The sequence below is a fragment of the Orbilia oligospora genome, assembly GCF_000225545.1.
Source record: "Orbilia oligospora ATCC 24927 unplaced genomic scaffold scaffold00004, whole genome shotgun sequence".
In the NCBI taxonomy this organism is placed as follows: domain Eukaryota; kingdom Fungi; phylum Ascomycota; class Orbiliomycetes; order Orbiliales; family Orbiliaceae; genus Orbilia; species Orbilia oligospora.
This window is the reverse complement of record NW_011645561.1, coordinates 836,121-854,725: the sequence shown is the minus strand read 5'-3', so window position 1 is coordinate 854,725 and position 18,605 is coordinate 836,121. Positions and strand designations below refer to the sequence as shown.

The 18,605-nt window shown below is 45.4% G+C and overlaps 6 protein-coding genes across 6 annotated transcripts; 3 read left to right on the top strand and 3 right to left on the bottom strand.

The window, feature by feature from the left end:
* Positions 1-3,608: 3,608 nt before the first annotated feature.
* Positions 3,609-4,679, bottom strand: AOL_s00004g251 (uncharacterized protein; the record flags this gene model as incomplete). Its single annotated transcript, XM_011118901.1, has 7 exons — positions 3,609-3,781; positions 3,845-3,868; positions 3,933-3,960; positions 4,175-4,198; positions 4,299-4,433; positions 4,480-4,549; positions 4,639-4,679. The coding sequence occupies 7 exons, from the start codon at positions 4,677-4,679 to the stop codon at positions 3,609-3,611; spliced, it is 495 nt and encodes a 164-aa protein (XP_011117203.1).
* Positions 4,680-6,718: 2,039 nt separating this feature from the next.
* Positions 6,719-7,507, top strand: AOL_s00004g250 (uncharacterized protein; the record flags this gene model as incomplete). The annotated part of the gene is made up of 1 exon (XM_011118900.1): positions 6,719-7,507. The coding sequence occupies one exon, from the start codon at positions 6,719-6,721 to the stop codon at positions 7,505-7,507; it is 789 nt and encodes a 262-aa protein (XP_011117202.1).
* Positions 7,508-7,684: 177 nt separating this feature from the next.
* AOL_s00004g249 (uncharacterized protein) lies at positions 7,685-9,400 on the bottom strand (the record flags this gene model as incomplete). Its single annotated transcript, XM_011118899.1, has 8 exons — positions 7,685-7,923; positions 7,980-8,104; positions 8,171-8,427; positions 8,483-8,613; positions 8,673-8,773; positions 8,836-9,029; positions 9,133-9,197; positions 9,265-9,400. 8 exons carry the CDS (start codon positions 9,398-9,400, stop codon positions 7,685-7,687), a joined length of 1,248 nt encoding a protein of 415 aa, XP_011117201.1.
* Positions 9,401-10,091: 691 nt separating this feature from the next.
* Positions 10,092-12,498, top strand: AOL_s00004g248 (uncharacterized protein; the record flags this gene model as incomplete). The annotated part of the gene is made up of 7 exons (XM_011118898.1): positions 10,092-10,296; positions 10,364-10,476; positions 10,541-10,681; positions 10,739-10,810; positions 10,862-11,774; positions 11,837-12,261; positions 12,328-12,498. 7 exons carry the CDS (start codon positions 10,092-10,094, stop codon positions 12,496-12,498), a joined length of 2,040 nt encoding a protein of 679 aa, XP_011117200.1.
* A 560-nt stretch (positions 12,499-13,058) lies between these two features.
* AOL_s00004g247 (uncharacterized protein) lies at positions 13,059-13,473 on the top strand (the record flags this gene model as incomplete). Its single annotated transcript, XM_011118897.1, has 2 exons — positions 13,059-13,322; positions 13,402-13,473. 2 exons carry the CDS (start codon positions 13,059-13,061, stop codon positions 13,471-13,473), a joined length of 336 nt encoding a protein of 111 aa, XP_011117199.1.
* A 666-nt stretch (positions 13,474-14,139) lies between these two features.
* On the bottom strand, positions 14,140-17,449 carry AOL_s00004g246 (uncharacterized protein; the record flags this gene model as incomplete). The annotated part of the gene is made up of 6 exons (XM_011118896.1): positions 14,140-15,122; positions 15,187-15,363; positions 15,413-16,470; positions 16,531-16,979; positions 17,060-17,262; positions 17,329-17,449. 6 exons carry the CDS (start codon positions 17,447-17,449, stop codon positions 14,140-14,142), a joined length of 2,991 nt encoding a protein of 996 aa, XP_011117198.1.
* Positions 17,450-18,605: the final 1,156 nt, after the last annotated feature.

Genomic DNA, 18,605 nt, shown 5'->3' with positions numbered 1-18,605 from the left:
GAACATACATGGTTCCGTGATACCGGACCTGGTACCAGGGGACCGGGGAGCCATCGATGCTTTCCTACGCACACGGCTGACCCCATACCTATTTTGTCAAATATCCTTGGCGGAGCATGGGGAGAACCGTGCATGAAGCCCAGCCAACCGGATGTATTAAAGAAGAACCTAAGCGCCGACAGCGAATACGTACATATGCAGTGCATAAGAAAGGTCATCATTCCCCTGCGAACCATGTTCGAGATGCAAACCTACGGCAGTGTCTACAGTCCCGTTCGTACTGCTTTGCACGCTACTTGGCAAGATACGGTGTATGTATGCACGTATGTATGTATGCGTGGACTTTACAATCAAGAAAAAATGTCGAATTAGATCCATGCGAGCGGTGCAATCAGGAAACGACGGGCAATCGACACCGGCTATTGGTACATGATGGATAAAAATTGCCAAAGTGGTCGTAACCACACCGTCGGAATCCGCTAGTCTTGGTTATGGGTGCACGCATTGCATGAAAGTCATATGACCACCCCTCTTTCACAGCAGCAGCAACAGTGAGGAACTCTTTGCGTACAGTCCAGCTCCTCCAACAAACAGCTCCATAGCCAATGCGACAATCGGAAAAGAGGGGGGAGTGCATATGACATATTATCTCCACTATTTACATACGGTCGTCTGCCAACGGTCGTCTCGAACCTTTCTCGAAGCCAGGAGCCGGTTATCCAGATATACATACGTACACATATTCTGGCGGGTGGATGACGAGGGAGCAAACGGGTGTTTTGACTCTCCAGCTGCAAAACCCTTTAGTTTGCATCTATCAGCGATGAAAATCATGCAGCAACCCAGCAACTCCGTTTGAGTATCCATGCCCGCTCAGTCTGAAATCGACGTAGGTATGTAACTGAGGGACTTTCCCCCATCTCCTCTACTTTCATGGTGCCTCTAGATTCGCTTTACTCGAAACAAAGATGACGAATTGACAGGTCATATCCTTTGTAAATCTTGCAGCACTGGCCAGCGCATCCCCATGTCGAAAGATTATAAAAAGGTGATGGCGTGATGTCTGTCTCAAATGTGAGTTGTAGCGAGAGTATATGCTTCTAGGGTACGTTGTACTGAGAAAAGAAGAATATCGAATCGATGAACCTGGAACGAAGAAGGATTGCCCGCTTTTTTTCCCTTTCTCTTGCATTTGACCGCTAGGTAGCTGTGTGGGCCTTTCTCCTCACCTAGCCGGCATAATGTACATATTTTCCGCATGATGCATAATTGAGAACACGTTGATTCGACACACATACATGAGCTGCTGCAAGTAGGACATGCTAACCCAGCAAACACTTTTTCCAATGCAACAGCTCCGGTGCATTTCTAATCACGGGACTTGAAAATGAATAGGCGAGTATGCAGCCGATTTCAAGGGTGGTGAGCGAAAAAATAAATAGAAAAAGAAAAAACGGTTGAAGACTTAGGAGTTGGGGTGAGAGAGGGGGGAAGAGACTTCGAAACGACCTGGCAAAAGGATGGAGATGCATGAATTTCGAAAGCAAGGAAAGACGGAAAGGGCGTTTTGCATAACGCGACGATTTATACGTGCATAGAACTAAAAGAAGATGAACACCGCCAGCGAACCATCTCCCAATGCTTGTGAAAATTTTTTCTTTCTACATCATCTACCTCCCTGGCTGTCAGAGAAACGTCCCGTTTCGTGCCGCTCCGGCCTATAATTTTGACGAGCGGGATGGATGATTGCGTTACTTTTTGGCTCCCGCCCAGTCGAATATCAATCTTAAACTAATGTCCATGCTGTGTAAGCATCAGAGATGGTTTTTCCTACAAGGTAGACGCCTGTCAACCAAGGACCTAGGAATCCCTCAGCCAGGGTTTGTATAATGAAACGACATGAGAAGTCGAGGGGGCTTTTATCGCATGAGATGGTGGGTCAAAACCCATCCGGATTCGCCGGTTTTACCTTGGTTGCATCGATGCTAAGATATCGACATCCCGTGTCTTTCTTCTCGAATCGACCCGCATCGAAAACCTCGACGATTTGAAAAAGCAAAGGGGGTTTTAAAAAATACGTGGTGTCAAGTTTACTTTTGTACATACGTAGCGTAGGAAAGGAACTGAGTCGGCGCGCGGAGGGTTTAACACGAGTCCTGTCTTGATATGGAGTTAGACTTTCCCCGCTCGTTAAAGACAATTTCGCGAGGATTAAGCATAGCGACACGAGACATTCGTTAGTGGAATATGCAAGTGATTCAATCGTATCTCTCCGGGTGATGTTCTTGATATTAGGTTATGATATACCCCTTGACATGCGTGCAGATACGTCGGTGCCTGTGCATGCCAACAATGGTGGTATGATTTCAATATACCTAGTGTTCACGGGCATACGGGTGTTCTCGAGTCTGGCTGCCTGTCAGACTCGGCTTGAAAAAAATCAAGATTCTCTCTAGCGATAAGAAGGACGGGATCGTTATGGAGGTAGAGGGGCGATTCCAATTAGTTGAATCCTCAGGAAGTGTCTCATTATATATATCCAGAGTTAAGAGGTTTCATGAAAAGAACCATTCAAAATTCACGCTGGAGCGGGTCAATTGAGGCTATGTCTGTGATAGAGCCGTCGCCTCGTAGGCAAAATTTTTTTTTTCTCGGTTGAACAGTGTCAGATGCATCGTCTTAGCGCACATGTTGGATAAAGAGGGCCCAAGGGCCCGCCTTGTTTGCAATTCGATGTATATTTGCTTCTGCCGCCAGTTTATGTCATGCGCTTAGACTTCCGCTGATTGGGGATATTAACAAGACAGCGGGAAAGAATCTTACGAAGGACAATCTGGCGCTGATCGCTGTTATCTAAGCTTTTTGACCCAGATTGTATCCCGGGCATCAGTGCACTGATGTATATATATCGTCATGGGAGATATATCCCGGGACGTCGACACACCGACACCGATAGCTGCAACCATGACCCGGGAGGTTTTCCATATTCCCTTTTCGTCCAACTGCGCTCTCTGTACGATATGCATACCAGATATAACGTGCATTGACTTAGCTTCGATTCTCGTCTACTTGATGAATAGCCTATCCATGGAGCTCGAACTTGCTGGCTCGAACTAGGGTGACCCACCAATCGTTCAACGTTTTCGGGTCGGAACGAACTATGCGCAAAATTTTCTTCGAAGTCTAAGTATCTTTTCTTTTTGACAAGCATCCAGTCCAACATCGTGCAGCACACAAGGGCTTGGAATGCAACTGCAAGGTGTATGCCCGGCCAGCTGTTGTTATCTGTTCGACAGCTGTTTGAGCTTTCTTTTACGAGGCAGGTGGGTTCCACAAATCCGCAGTCTAGACTCTGATTTGTGGGTCCCGACCAACTCAGTGAGCTGCAGTGCACCATTCCTTCGTAGCCGGGTACTTGGTAATCCTTCCGAATATCTATATCGATTGGAGAAGGATTGGCTATATATCGACCAAGAAGATCGATCGTTGTAAGATCGTGTAGCATTGCGTCTCCAACGGCTAGATACAGCCAACAACTATCTAAGCTAATACCCATCAGTCAAGTCTCTGACTATACATTGCATATGCTATAGCTGTATGGTCAAGGGTTACCTATGGCCCGGGTAAGATTTCTTGCATTGACACCGGTACGGGAGCTCTAGGGGGGCTAGCTCGATCCTCATGTATGTACCCTCAAGTCCTTCCGCAATTTCAGATGTATACATCCTCGACAAGACGATCCTATAAGTACCACTTCGGGGTACTAAGTTGCCCAACTGTCCTAATTCACCAATAAAATTACTATTAGACAATCAATCAAGACTATAGAGCTGCAATAACTCACTAGTTGCATACTTGAGATAGAGGACTACCCACTTAACCCGCCAAGCCCCATATGTCCTATCCTTTGAAGCTGTACCCTATCGACTGACTAATAGTTTCCATTTCGTGTCTTCCTTGCTATATATAGATTAGCACAACTACTGCGTCAGTTCCAATCCATCATGGTCTATCCTAGAAGCCTGCGTGCGGATAGGAAAACAAAAATGAGAGAGCACTTTTAGGCTGGCTTGCGCAATTCTGCCACAAATGCAGGGGTGTAGGGGGCTGAGGATGCATCTGTACAGTTGTCGACATCGACGATAAGCGGGGGTTGGGGGAAGGGTAGTCTTACTGATATCAGGTAACGAATTTGCGTCTGCGGATTCAACATGGTGGACCCACGGTGACATGATATTAGGCTCAAATAGAACTGCAAATATTACGCCATGTAACTCCTGGAAATTGGAGATACTTACCATCTCTTCAACGTTCTTATTGCGCTTAAATTCGTGTCTTGCCCAAGACCGCATTTCTTCCCTTGCGGCCGGGTCCTCGATGTCTTCACCCTCCAAAACGTCAGCCGGGATGACCCGATAAATTTGAAATCCGGACTTGTTTTTTGGCAGGCAAAATCGACGTAGGTTCCCCCTGACTTACGTCGTACGGTTCGTAGTATTTCTCTCCATAATGCGAGTACCCGGGACCGTTGAATCCACTGTCGATACATCTGTCAGAGAAAAACGAGGCTCGCAGTGGACACATGTAGTTTCCATTGAAATGCAATGCTGACGAGGGAACGGCGGCTCCGGAACGTACCCGATCCAGTCCCAGCCTGGCACCAGATCGACTGGAGGCATATCTTCTGAAAGCAGCGATCATAGCACCCGATTTCTGGTTCCCCCGCACCACACCTTGATTTCTAGTTTTAAAACTGGGTGGATTGTTGTAGTTTAGGATTTGAGGTTGTTGGACTGTTGTGAGAAATACATTGCTCTCCGCCAAGACTTCCTGTGCGCAACGCAAAAAAAAACTAGTATTTTGACTTCGCCAGTGTGACATCTGCACTGTACTGCACTTCGCAGCTGCAGCCGCGCGCAGATATGCAGTTTGTCAATGTGATTGATATGACACGAGGCTGCCGTATTGTGTAGATGCGGAAAGCCTCGAGCTCGCTCATCCACGGTAGTGAACTTCGGCATTATTTGTATTTGTTTTATTGGCGGACTTTGAGCGTGGGGAAACGGCCGATCTTAGCTAGTAGACTTAAAATAAAATGTCCGGTCTCGTTCTATCGCTGGCTTCTAGCCCTCCTGTCTTAATATGCAGCTGGGTTGCACTGACCTCGTGACTATTAACTAATTGAGTACGAGTTCAAAGCACCGTCGCACTGTATATGCATGAGTGCAACTTGATCACCTCGACATTGAATTTCTAATTTAAATTATAAATTTGAGACTTCTCAGTTTATCGCATCTGCATGCTAGAGCGAGCAATCTAGAGCTCTGGAGCTGTATACATACGTCGAATTCATATCGCTGATGCATGAAAAACATCAGAAAGATAATACATATGCATATAGCGGCGGCTAAGAGTGCTCGGGCCTATTGATCGCTGAATACCGATATCCCCAGTGCGGTTAGAACCGTTTTTTTAATTCCTTGGTTATGCATATATGAGCTTCCGGAATTCCATGTCTGGGTACGAGACAAGTTATGAAGTGCATAAGTACATACCTGGTATAGTCATTATTTGGAAATCTCGTCCCTACACGGGATGACCCATTATTCGCTTGATCTACAATTCAGGCATTAAATTTAAGGTTACGAGACTAATCTAGGGTTAAAATATTACCATTCTATAATTCCAAATTAACTATCTCGTACCCAGACCTAGGATGCCTAGCATACTTCTACGTATCATGCATATACATCATATTTCTACATAGTTCTGCTTCCCCTGTGACCCTTATATTAATTGTCAAGCCTATCAAGGGCTAGAAATTATTCCATGAATCCATGTACACTTTGGACCAGCGTATAGCTAATCGACCAAAGCTAACAAACATGATATATGCTTGTGTATCGAAGTAGGGTTAATGTTAGATTATAACTCGATTATATTACGGCTTTAGATCTATACTGATATCTAGTATTTAGGGCGTGCTTTAAGTCTATAACACTAGACTGTAGCTTAGTTTTGATGGCCATATGATTTAGCTATGGGGTAATCGGGAATACAGCGTACTGACAGGCTGAACTCATATCCATCATAGTTACAATTTAATTTTCTTAGTGGAACTATTCATTTCATAGCATTCGTAAACCTCACCGGTTATCTCGAAGGATGGTACTGTAGGCCTGGATTTTGCCTCGAAGCCGACATCGATACATTATGGCCGAGAAGGGATTGATGTATGGTTAAATTAGATATTTGGAACACAATCAAGGACGAGACTGATCTACTTTAGAGGGTTATATCAACATTGGATCACAGGGCCCAGTGTACTGTAACCGAATCGATAGTTACTTAGCTATGTAGTTTTAAGATGTTCGATTTTGAATATTCGAATTCAATGCGCGCAGAAACTTGCAACTTGTTGCGACTTTATAAAGCGTTTCATACCGAATCGGTTCTGATACGGCCAGTCAACCTGCTTGTGTCTCTCAGGTCAAGAACGTATTCCCATGACACATATCCGAGTACCTAGAATATTCTTCCGTTGAGCTTGAACGAATCCAAAAGGTACTAATCTCGAAGCTGGTGCGTATATCGACACCATAAATTGATGTAACACATTCGATATACAAAATCCAACTCTTCGATCTCCAAAAATCTACCAAATGCCACACAAGCACGATTAATCCTCAAGACATAATTGAGTAGACATCAAAAAAGAATGGCCCCGCAATCTTTATCATCCGGTCACGCCTCCATTTCAATAGACGGCACTTCTAAAGTACCCCGTCAAGGCTCTGCCGACTCTTCCCCAAGCTTAATCGTACAGACCAACTCGCTCTCACTCGAGGAACTAAAGTCGCGTTTTCTCGACCCCTCCCTTCTCACATTCGCCACCAACACCTGCAATGGTACTCTACAATCCTACAATATCGAGTTATTTAAATCATCAACATTGCCTTCTGATGTATTCGACAACTGCTTCGATTTACTGGAAGCAAACATGTCAGCGGCGTATAAAGCTACGTCAAGGGGTTGGAATCCACGAAAGAAAAAGGAGGAAATGAAACATCCTGCTATGCGGTATTTGGTTCTTACCGTTGTCGAGTCCGATGACAAGTCGGGTTTTGTCGGGTTCCTTGAGTTCATGATCACAGAGGAGGAAGGTTCGGAGGTGATATATACATATGAGTTAGATATTTTGCCGGATCATCAAAAACTTGGGTTGGGGAAGAAGTTATTAGATGTGGCAGAGGAGTTTGGACGGAGAGTCGGGGTTGAAAAAGCTATGTTGACGGTTTTTGATAGCAATAAAGGTGCGAGGAGGTTCTATGAAAGGGAGGGCTACGATTTGGACGAGATCTCGCCGGAGCCAAAGGTCCTTAGAAACGGCACAATAAAGCCTTCTACCTATCATATTTTATCAAAAGCGTTTTGGGCTGACGAGGATGGAGAAGACGACGACGATGAAACTGACGATGAAGGTGGAGACGAAGATGAAGACGAGTGAATTAGCAATACAACCAGCGGATACTGAATGATACCCCCTGCACAATCGCTGTATTTTGATCTTAGAGACATAATAAAGGCAGGCTATGGTTCCTATGATAATATGCTTGATGATGGTATAAAAATATGTACAAAGAAACATGCTGAAGATTTATCGCATTCCAACAAAAGGCAAAGTTTATATTTGCACAACATCCTTTCCGATCAACTCCGGTCGCTCGGTCTCGTGCTCGTCTCGAAGGGCAGCATAAATCGCATCTGCTACGATCAATGCATTGGATATAGACCACACTAGAGTGATTGCATAGAAGAAATTTGCGTTTCCACTACCGGCGTAAACCCATAGGTAGTAAAATGCCGGCCCTAGGAAAGTTGCGTAGAGAATGGCAGCGGCTAGGAAGAAAGTGTATCGCATGACTGTAGATGGTCTTAGTTAGGTAAACGCAACATAAAACAGATAGGGCTAAACTTACGAGAAAACGTATGGTTGTACAGCATGAGAAGTGATAGATAAAGACCGGTATCACCAATTGCTGGATAGGATTTGAAAATTGAGGAAATACCAATTAGGGTAATTAATGCAAACAACGGTTGTTTCCTAGGCAAGAGTATGGTCATGTCAGTCAAAGATGTTTAAGCATCTACTATGCATATCTATCCGTACCTCAGCCTTAGACAAACTGGTGGAACGTATATCAAGAGGTGCAACTGGAACAAGCATAAGAAGAACGCTCGGAAGCTGTCAAACATCTCGATGAAGAAGTACCACCACAATCCAACATTTGGTGTAAGATCTGGTAGTAGCAAGTGAACGCCGTAGGTTGAGGCCACAAACTCCCAGGACCCGGTTATCATGTGAGAAAGTTTGAAGTATATCATCAACACTATACTCAGCATGATCGTGGTAATCGCAGAAAACGCCTAGAATAGAACGTAAGCATGAAGCTGATATTAAGTGGTAGTGGCAGCTGAATACCTGGATTGAAGGCTTTGATGTGGTCTTTAAAGAATCATATGTGAGAAACAGTAGTGGCGGGAGCAGTAATGCGGGATACAATGACAAGTACGACGCCATAGCCATGGATACGAATGCCGGTCCACGTCGACCTAATTTAAATAGCCTTAGCGAATGTTGGATAACGAGGTTTTGCTTGGTGGTACAGTACCATTAACGGCCGCAGCTATCGAATGTAATATTATCGTATTCGTGAAAACAATTGTAGGACGGGCAATGCAAGTCGCTATTGTGAACGGATTGAAGAGAAATCTGATCTCATAAGAATTGGTAAGGTAATCCCGGTATAATCGGTCTGATAGTATGTAACTTACGCAGCAGCAATCGCCCATGGTGGCCATGAATTTGCCTTCCTCGGAGACACATGGTGGGGTGTAACAGTGGGAACGCCAGACGATGCGATCCGAATCAACGAAATAGCAGAGAAGATATCGGCAAGGATGTAGAGCAAGTTTGTAACAATTGTGGAAGGCGGCAATATCGAGAACAACGATAACAGTAGTGGCGCCTGTACATAATATCGTGTCAGTTGAAGAGAGCATATAACTCCGGGGGCATTACATCAATTAAACCAACTAATCGATCAATCGATCAATCAATGGTGTGCATACCTGATGGAAGACCCCGCCATCATATGGTGATACGCCGTGTGTATAAAGGTAAATACCTTCCTGCACTATACCATATTGCCAATATCAATATTCTATTCCTGACCTTTCGTGATTGTAGCTAACCCAACATACGGCGTTTATAGGACGTGACTGGCGTCGATATCTCCACTCTCTGGGCGAGAATCGTTGGCAACGAAGGGAATGCAGTAAAAAGGACTAGTCTGATGAGAGCGCCTGCTCCTATCGCCAGGAGACATTTTCGATCCATTCCTTCCCGAAATCGACGCCTGATACCGTTTATTCGGTGCTTCTGTTCTAATCTGCAGGTTTATACCGAAAAGGACACGCTACGAAGGCATCCCAATGGGTTCGATATAGCGTAAAGGGCGGTATCGATGAAAGTGGCTCGGATATAGGATATGCCTATGGCCAAACGCTCGGGGAGGACAGGTTTCAGCTCGTAGTGGCAGGGACGTTCAGCTTATCAGGAACAGTCTGTCGCACCGACTGGGGTAATGCGGGATCGTGGAAGGCGTTTCGTGGTGGTTTGTGCTTCTTCTTCTAACTTACTTAACTTACCCTCTTCCTGTCCTGATCTGATCTGATCTGTTCCTGGCTCGAGGCTTGGCAAGTGTTGCCGCGTTGGGTTGAGTGTGTCTTAATTTCGTCAACCTGCATGGCCGTAATAACTAATACCTAATATGCCAGGCCTGTGATCACATCCCACTCTCTCTTTCTCTCTCCTCCACATCCTTAACTTCACTTGCAAAACCCCCAACAGTGCGCGCACTTGATCGGTCTACCTCCTTTCGTCGATACCATCCGTCGCTTGTGTGGTATATTCGCATTCGATTCGTTTTCCCCTTGCCTACATTCACAAGGCTGTTCCAAAAGTACCCTTCAACAAACCAGACCTCACCCTAGCTCGACAGTTGCTTAAACGTGGCCAGAATATCGACATGGCGTCGCTGTTCCCCTATCGTGATATAAACATCCATGCTTCGGCCACTCACTATGCTTTTACATCGCCGTCGAACCCGTCAGCACCTACGCTGGTCGTCGATCGGCCGTCTGGCCATATTTGGCTCAGCGACAAGCCGATGACGGGTGGTAAACGGGTTACGAGTATTGCTGGTATCCTTGGCATGATTCGTTTGAGATTGGGTTCGTAGATATCAAGTCCACAGCATTCAGGTTGAATACGAATGAATAATCTGACCTGGGTTCGTAGATAAGTACTTAATCGTCATTACGAAGGCCGCTCAGGTTGGAAGGATCAATGAGCATGCCGTCTATAAAATACAGGCTACCGAATTCTTGCCTCTGAGAGAAAAGCCGCTGCATGTTCGTAGCCTCCCGTATATCAAATACCGGCTCGACGTTCATAAATTAACAAACTATTCGATAGGATACCGATGAAGACACCTACATGCAGCTCCTTACTACCCATCTAAGAACGGGCCCGATGTACTTTTCGTATTCCTTCGACCTTACGAATACTTTCCAGCGTCAGGTTCATGCAGACCAGAGCTTACCTTTGTGGCAGAGAGTACGTGGAGAGTTTTATATTCGGAAGAAGGGTCATAAGCTAATAACAGTGTTTTAGGCGGACAGTAGGTTCTTCTGGAATCGACATGTATCGTCCGACCTCATCGACCTCAGTAGTGCTAGCCCTGCGGTATGTTCCAGAACCTAGAGCTTTTATAAACATGTCTTCTAACTTGATTAGATCAATCCTTATATTCTCCCTGTTATTTTTGGAATGATGTCGATCACGGCTACCGCGATAAAGTCGACGCCATTGTCATTCATTGTGATTACCAGGAGATCCCGATTTAGAGCCGGAACAAGATATTTCTCGAGAGGTATCGATGAGAATGGCAACGTATCCAACTTCAATGAAACTGAACAGATCATTATCACTGGAAGCGTTGGTACTGGCCTGGCTGGGTACGATAAAACAGCTTCGCAAGAGAAGCAACAGGTCCAAATTATGTCTTACGTCCAAACAAGAGGGAGTGTCCCAGTCTTTTGGGCGGAAGTCAATAACTTGAAGTTTGTTCCAAAGCTCCTGATCCGAAACATCGACCCGGCTGCGGCGGCTACCAAACACTTTGCCGAGCAAGTCAGGCTCTATGGCGATAACTACTGTGTAAACCTCGTCAACCAGAGCGGCAGAGAGAAAAATGTGAAAGAGGCATACGAAGGTGTCATCAGGTCCATAGTGTCCAGCCCTCTCGAAGGAGAGAAAGCCAGTCTACGGACTGAGGAGCAATTCCGCGCTATTGAACCAACACAACAAAAGAGCATTGTCGACCATGTTCACTACATTTTCTTCGATTTCCATCATGAATGTCGTGGCTTGAAGTGGCACCGCGCATTGCTATTGCTAGATCAGCTTGGAGACGCCCTTGAAAAGCAGCAGTACTTCCATGCGACTGAAGGACTTGCTGGCCTGACAGTGAAAAACGCTCAAACATCTGTCGTCCGTACAAACTGCATGGATTGCCTGGATCGGACAAACGTTGTCCAGAGCATGTTGGCGAGGTGGACCTTGAACCGACAACTCGTCGATCTTGGAGTCTTGAACCAAGGCGAAACGATCGAGCAATACGCAGCTTTCGAGTTCCTTTTCAGGAATGGTAAGATGCCCCCTTGGCTTGTATGAAGTGCATTCTGCTAACGATATAACTCTTGACTCTAGTGTGGGCTGACAATGCTGATGTCGTGAGCCGCGCATATTCCGGAACCGGAGCTCTCAAGACCGACTTTACACGGACAGGCAAGCGAACTACAAATGGAGCTCTGGCCGACGGTGTCAACTCTCTTACTCGCTACTATTTGAACAATTTCATGGATGGGCCACGTCAGGATGCCTATGATCTTTTCTTGGGCACCTATCTTCCCGCTACATCGGGCATCACATCCAGCCTTATGTTTGTCGACAGGCGTCCGGTCTTCATTCAGAGTGTCCCATATATCCTCTTGGGCGCTTTGATTTTCCTAATCGCAGCGATGTTTACCACATCCGATCCCTCAACGATACTCGCACTAAGGATTTTCATTGGATTGTCGCTATTGATTGTTGTATGGGCCGGAATCTTCATCAAGAATCATGGGATGCTCTTTGTAAGTGATATTTATTCTCGTTCTCTTCTGTTAAAACCACTACTAACAGGATCCGCTTCGTAACAGGTGAACTGGCCCAAGTTGAATAATCTCTCATGGGCCAATGAAGGTTACAGTGACGCCCTTGGAAAGGTGGCTAAGGATAAGTTAATTGGCAAATGGGTCGCCCGACACGAGCGTGGGGCTAGTAGCATTCGACTCATCCACCTCGAGGAAGGGAAGAAGAGAATAGAGTAAACCCAAAAGCAATAGTCTAATTAGTCTGACGAGGCTTTCGTCCATTCCGTGTGGCAACCGATGCGACAAGCTTGGTAGTGCACTGTTTTCCCCCTCCATCGGCGGTTTTTGGTGTGACAGGGGAGCGAATCCAGCGTTGCGGTCCTTCATTGAGTGTGGTTTTTAGATTGAATTTCCTTGTTTTTCTTTTTGGATTTTTGTACATTGTTGAATACCTAAGTAGTTACTTAATTTTAATGGATTGGATACTACTCAGCTAGTAGGTACCTTTCCCCTTAATTTCTTTGCACCTCTGATCACTTCTGTTTTCTCTATTCCGTGAAACCTTTGCAACCGCTCATATAATTGTGTTGGCCAGTTGCATTTTTCAGCCTCTTTCCCGCCAACCACGTGATCTGAAATCTAACTTCATCTGTGGCGCCACCAGGTCGTTTCGACATTTCGACGTTTCGCAAGCAACCAACAACGATCTCGAACGCTTTGCAGATTACACACACCATTTCATTCACAACGGAACGGTAGCTCTCCAGCTACCATCACCGGGATAAAGAAGAAGAAAAATGCTATCACAAGTCGTTCGCCGTATCCCGGCGACGGCCCTCCCACGGGTTCTATCCACTCCAGCATCCTCAGTAACGACCCTCCGAACCCTCGCCACCCTTACGAACCAATCGATATCATCGTCATATAAACCGAAAATGTCCCTTATAACCTCGAGTATAAGACCTACGTTATCACTAGTACCTCAAAACCCAGTATCGTTATCTCAGATCCGTGGTATGAAGGTTAGAAGTGCGGTTAAGAAGTTGTGTAGTGGTTGTAAGGTATGTTTTTTTTCTTCTTTTAAAATTTTAAAACTTTTGAGGAGATTGATCGTTAATTGTTTTTGGGGTGGAACTATAGAGCGTTCGAAGGAAGGGATATCTTTACATCATATGCTCGAAAAACCAGAAGCATAAACAGCGGCAGGGATAGAAAGCTTCGAAACGGATGTGAAGGGAAGACACCGATGGGGGATTCATCTTGGCGGTTTGTCAGATCGAGATCGTGAATTTGCCGTATCAAAAAAACAAATGAGGATAATGGAAGGTCTGTTGGGGCTCATGCCGGCTAGCCGGTGGATACCTTACGTCGAAGAAAGAAGTCTATTTTGTATATTATATGCCTGCCGGTTGTACATACTTTGCTAATCTCATATGGTTGATTTTGACGACATATACTTCTGATTGGGATTCTACGATATATTAATCCTATGGATATAGCGGAAATTCATCACGAGGGAAGTACCTAAGTCGGTGGACACTTTAGGGTAAGCAGTCTATTGTATCTTCAAAAGGATATGATACAAAAGGATGTCAACAAGTAAACCGGATTAACACCAATCCGCAATGCCACCCCCATATGCAATGTACGATTAGATATCTAAAAAGGATAAACGCCAGAATCCAAACGCCAGAATCCACAAAGCTACCACCATATTGTATACATGTTGAAATCACATCATGCTCAAAGACTAAAACAATATGTTTTAATGCGACACCAACACCCAAAACCTGACCTAAATTTGGCGGAAACAGACGGGCGTTAATATCGTTATTTAGGTAATTCAAGGCTCTAAAAACGTGAACGGCAATACCTCAGCTACTTATGCTGACGATTGCTCCAGCCCCCCATTGACCTTTTCAAACCAAGTGTTTTTGCAGTTTTGCTGGAAGTAGTCGTCGACGAGGTACTAGTGCTAGATCCGGCACTTGTAACAACAGCAGCCATGCGACTCATAGTTGTTGGCGCAGTGTAGGAAGTGGATTCGCTAATCATTCCCGCAACGGATGTAAACTTAGAAGTTGGCGGATTGCGACGCATTTCATCCAAAAGTTGCCTATTCTGAGCGGTAATATCACTCTTTGGAGGTGGTCTCTCCGGAGACGATGAGAGGTAAATGTGCTTCTCCTTTTTCTTTGGAATAGCCTCCAAAGGTTTCGGAACAGGTTGAGGCTCCGGCAAGTCATCGGATGGTTTCCGAAAATAATTAGTAACGGTGTTCGTAGACTTGCCTTTGTCTGTTTTCTTCTTAGAAACCTTTTGTTGATTTGGCTGGGATCCTAGATTATCATCTGAAATCTTATCCGATTTCCTCTTCGTTGACCTTTTTTGGGTGTCGGCTTCACATTCGAGCTGCGAGCTGACCAAGGTATGCATATGGCTTTTAGCCGTATTGAATCCTTGCATCGTTGTTGTTTGCATGGAGAATTTAGAAGTCATGGTTGTTCGGCTTGTAGACGGGTAGTAGTTGGTTCTATTGTTTGTAGAAGCGGACCACGAGCCGGAGAATCCATCGCTATATGACCTTTGGTATCCTTTTCTGACACCATACTGCAGCTGAGAACCATAGTTATCTTCGTCCAAGCCTCCATGTTGGCTGGGTTTATCAGATTCCACTTCGTCATGAATATTGGAGAGGCCGGCGGCATTGATTGTTGCTTGGACCATTTCGGGGGTAGGACATTCCCTTGACATGATATTACTGAAAGATAGGATTTTGTCCGGCGTAATATGCGGTCCCCGGTCCGTCATCAAAATACCCATATTACCGCCAGCCAGAAAAGAGCAGAGATTGGATTCCTCTGAGCCTGTAGTTAGCGATTCTGGGGTTCTTCTTTGGGATTTCCTGAGATGTTGGAAACTTACGAGCACCACCTGACTTCCTGTCCCAGAGTTGAGAAGGATATGATAGGTAGAGTAGCGCTTGAGCTCGAGTCATCGCGACGTAGAGCAGCCGCCGTTCTTCGTCGTGGTCTTCAGCGCGCGAGTGTGGAATAGATCCATTATAACACCCAGGTACGAAAACTATTGGCCACTCGAGACCTAATCCCAATTAGCACCGTCTGATTTAGTCTACAGAGTTAAAACATACCTTTGGCGTTATGGATAGTGGATATAGTCAAGACACCAGTCCCATCTCCATTTCCAGCAGCTTCTGGCCCTTCTTTAACAGAGGCCAGCGCTGCGGTTGCGAGGAACTTTCCCAAGGCACCTATTAGTGCAGATTCCTCCACAGTGTTTCCTATGGCTTCCGTGTCAGGAAGATCGGCTTCATCAATACCAGACATTACGTTTCCGCAGAATTCAACAGCCTGCGTGATAAATTCTTCGACGTGCTGCCATCTATCTTCAAATTCACCTTGGAGCTTCTCGCCAACATAGACCTTGTAATCAATCTTTTCCAATAATGTTTGAATGATCTTGCCAACTATTTCCGGGTCCTTAGTCTGGTCTGATTTGAACGCGTTCTGAGTATCCCTGATGATCTTGACAAATTTACTCAATCCGGTGATGCCAGGGTTACTGATACCTCCAACCTTAATATCTCCACGAGCTGCTTTCTGGACTATGTTCCAGATGCTCGTCTCTTTTTTTTCCGCTGTCGCCGACAACTCTTTGAACGCTTTATCCCCAAGTCCTCTTCGCGGGGTGTTGAGTATTCGGAGAAGAGCCTCATTGTTGTTTGGGTCGAAGATGACACGGAGGTAGTCTAATACTGTCTTGACTTCTGCTCGCTCAAAAAATCTTATGCCAGCAAGAAGACGATACGGTATGCGATTGCGGGTCATTTGGGTTTCGATTTCCCTGGCAAGACCACCAGACCTGACCAGAATTGCGATATCATCGAAGGTGAATAAATTCCCAGTGGTGATTCTTAGGCGGGTAACTTCCTGAGCAATCCATCGAGCTTCGGCATCGGGGGTTGGAAGCTCGCGCAATACCGGAGAAATACCAAGCTCATGTGTAGGTGTGATTCCTTTCTCTGGTCTTGTTTTGTCCTGTTGTATGACCTCCAACGAGCAAGTCAGGATAGCAGCAGATGATCGATAGTTCTCTTCAAGGTTAACCACAATTGTGTGAGGGTAGAATTCCTGCATGGCCCTCAGGTTACCAATCTCAGCCGCACGGAAGCCATAAATGCTCTGATCACTATTGTAATTTTTAGCATGAGACTTTTGGGTTACTTTGATTGTCCAATAATGTACTTACGGGTCACCAACAATCGTGATTTTATTCCTCCTCGAAGCGAACAGGCACATAAGATCGAATTGAACCAAGTTGGTGTCTTGGAACTCATCAATCAGAACTGATTCAATATTGGAAACACAAAGTGGGTGAGCTCTCAAGAGATCCAAGCATCTCAACAGCAAATCGTCAAAATCTAGTAGGTTTGAGTTTTTGAGTTCCTTTTCGTATTGGCTATAGATTTTGGAAAACTCGTCGTTGTGGTTACTCTTCTTCTGCGTGGCGATGTAGTCGTCCACGGACTGCATCTTCGATTTGAGATTTGATATCCTTGATTTAATACCCCCCGCATCATTGCCATCCATTGTCGAATACTTGTGTTTCTTGATAATACGAGTTATAATGGCAGAGCTATCACTAGTATCGGCGATACCAAACCCTGATGGGAGTCCAATCAGATGGCCATATTTCCGCTACGCCGCCACAATGTATATCAGCAAATGTCATTCAAGCTACAACCGCCTTGTACGCTCGTGGAACCCAGAAAACCCACCAAATATCGGGTAGCAATTGAATGGAAAGTACCGATGATAAGCCGGTTTTCCAGACCCCCGCCAATCATTTTGGAGATCCTTTCTTTCATTTCCTTGCTAGCCTTGTTGGTGAACGTAGCAACGATTATATTTGACGGGTACATGCCGTTTGCAAGCAACCAGGCAACCCTTGATGTTAGAGTGCGTGTTTTCCCAGAACCAGCTGCAGAGGATAGAAACAAATGTTAGTTCATTGGTCGTCAAATAGAAGGCGTATGTATGAGCTTACGAGGAGCCAGGATCTGTAAAACCTCAGCTTCGCTAGTGACAGCCTCGCGCTGGACTTTATTGAGCCCATCGAGCACCTGGCCGACATCGACCAGAGTATTAGAAGGCTGTAGGACTTCCATTTATGATTTCGAGAAATGTGTAATAAAGGAAAGTGTATTTGACCAGGTGTTTGGTAGCCCACAGACTGTTTGGTAGCCATACAGTGAAGATGTGGTTTAGGTTGGGTTTGGAGGGAAGCTAGGGAAGGTCATGATCATGGAAGGCCTCATGGCCATGGCTTTCACCCTTGTCGCATGGCTCCCACAGGATTGACGCGATGTTTTGGTGCCTGAAAAAACGATATCACGTGATTTAGAAATTGCAACAAGGCAACACATTTATCGAAAGATATCAAAGATCTGGGAGAGTGTCACATCTGAGCACTGGTGTCGTATTCATATTCATAAGAGACTGCATCATGGCTGCATCAAAACTACGAGATAAACAACCCGGTAATTGCGCCACACCAGAATTTATAAATGAAGGTTAAATAATATACAACGAAAGGGTTTGTAAAGTGGTGGGATGGCCGTCGAAAGATCCCAAAGAGGGAGGCATAAAAAGGAAGGGAGGGTTGAAAGGATAAGCATGTATGTTCTGGTTAAGAAGGGGGAAAGGATGGATAGCAGATGGGGAAATGGGGGTTATTACAATAGCCTAAGGCTCCATCAGCCAATTCCGACGAAAACAAGAAAGGAACTGGGGATAATCTAAAGTTGTCGAAGGTCTAAAACGTGGGGGTGTAGCAAGAAGAACATAGGTGGAATTAAACGCACTCGGGGTATAGGGTACTGGAAATGACAGAATACGAGGGACCAGCTTTTCCAAAGGTAACTCGAGATTGGGAGGTGTCTCGAGTTTGATAGTAGGATCGTTGATTAGGTGATACAGAGATGAAGCGGTTGAAAGAGGATAAAGGGTTCGAAAGAATAAAGGTCGGTAGGAATGCACAAAAATGTAGGTTGAGAAGAAAAGCGAAGCACAGCGAAGGCTGCAGGCAAACGAAGCGATAGTAAAGAATAGTGTGATATTCGGGAAGGTACCATCAGGTAAGATGGACCATGTGTACCGAGATAAGGTTAGTGACAGCGAAACCGTATACTCGATCCGCCATCCAGCCTCTCCCGTTCCAACTGAACCCAAGAGAAGCAGTAAACTGCTGCTTATATACAGCTTCGTTGGAGGACCTTAGTCCCTCCTCAATGTAAACAATCTGACCATCCGTGGTTTGTGCCG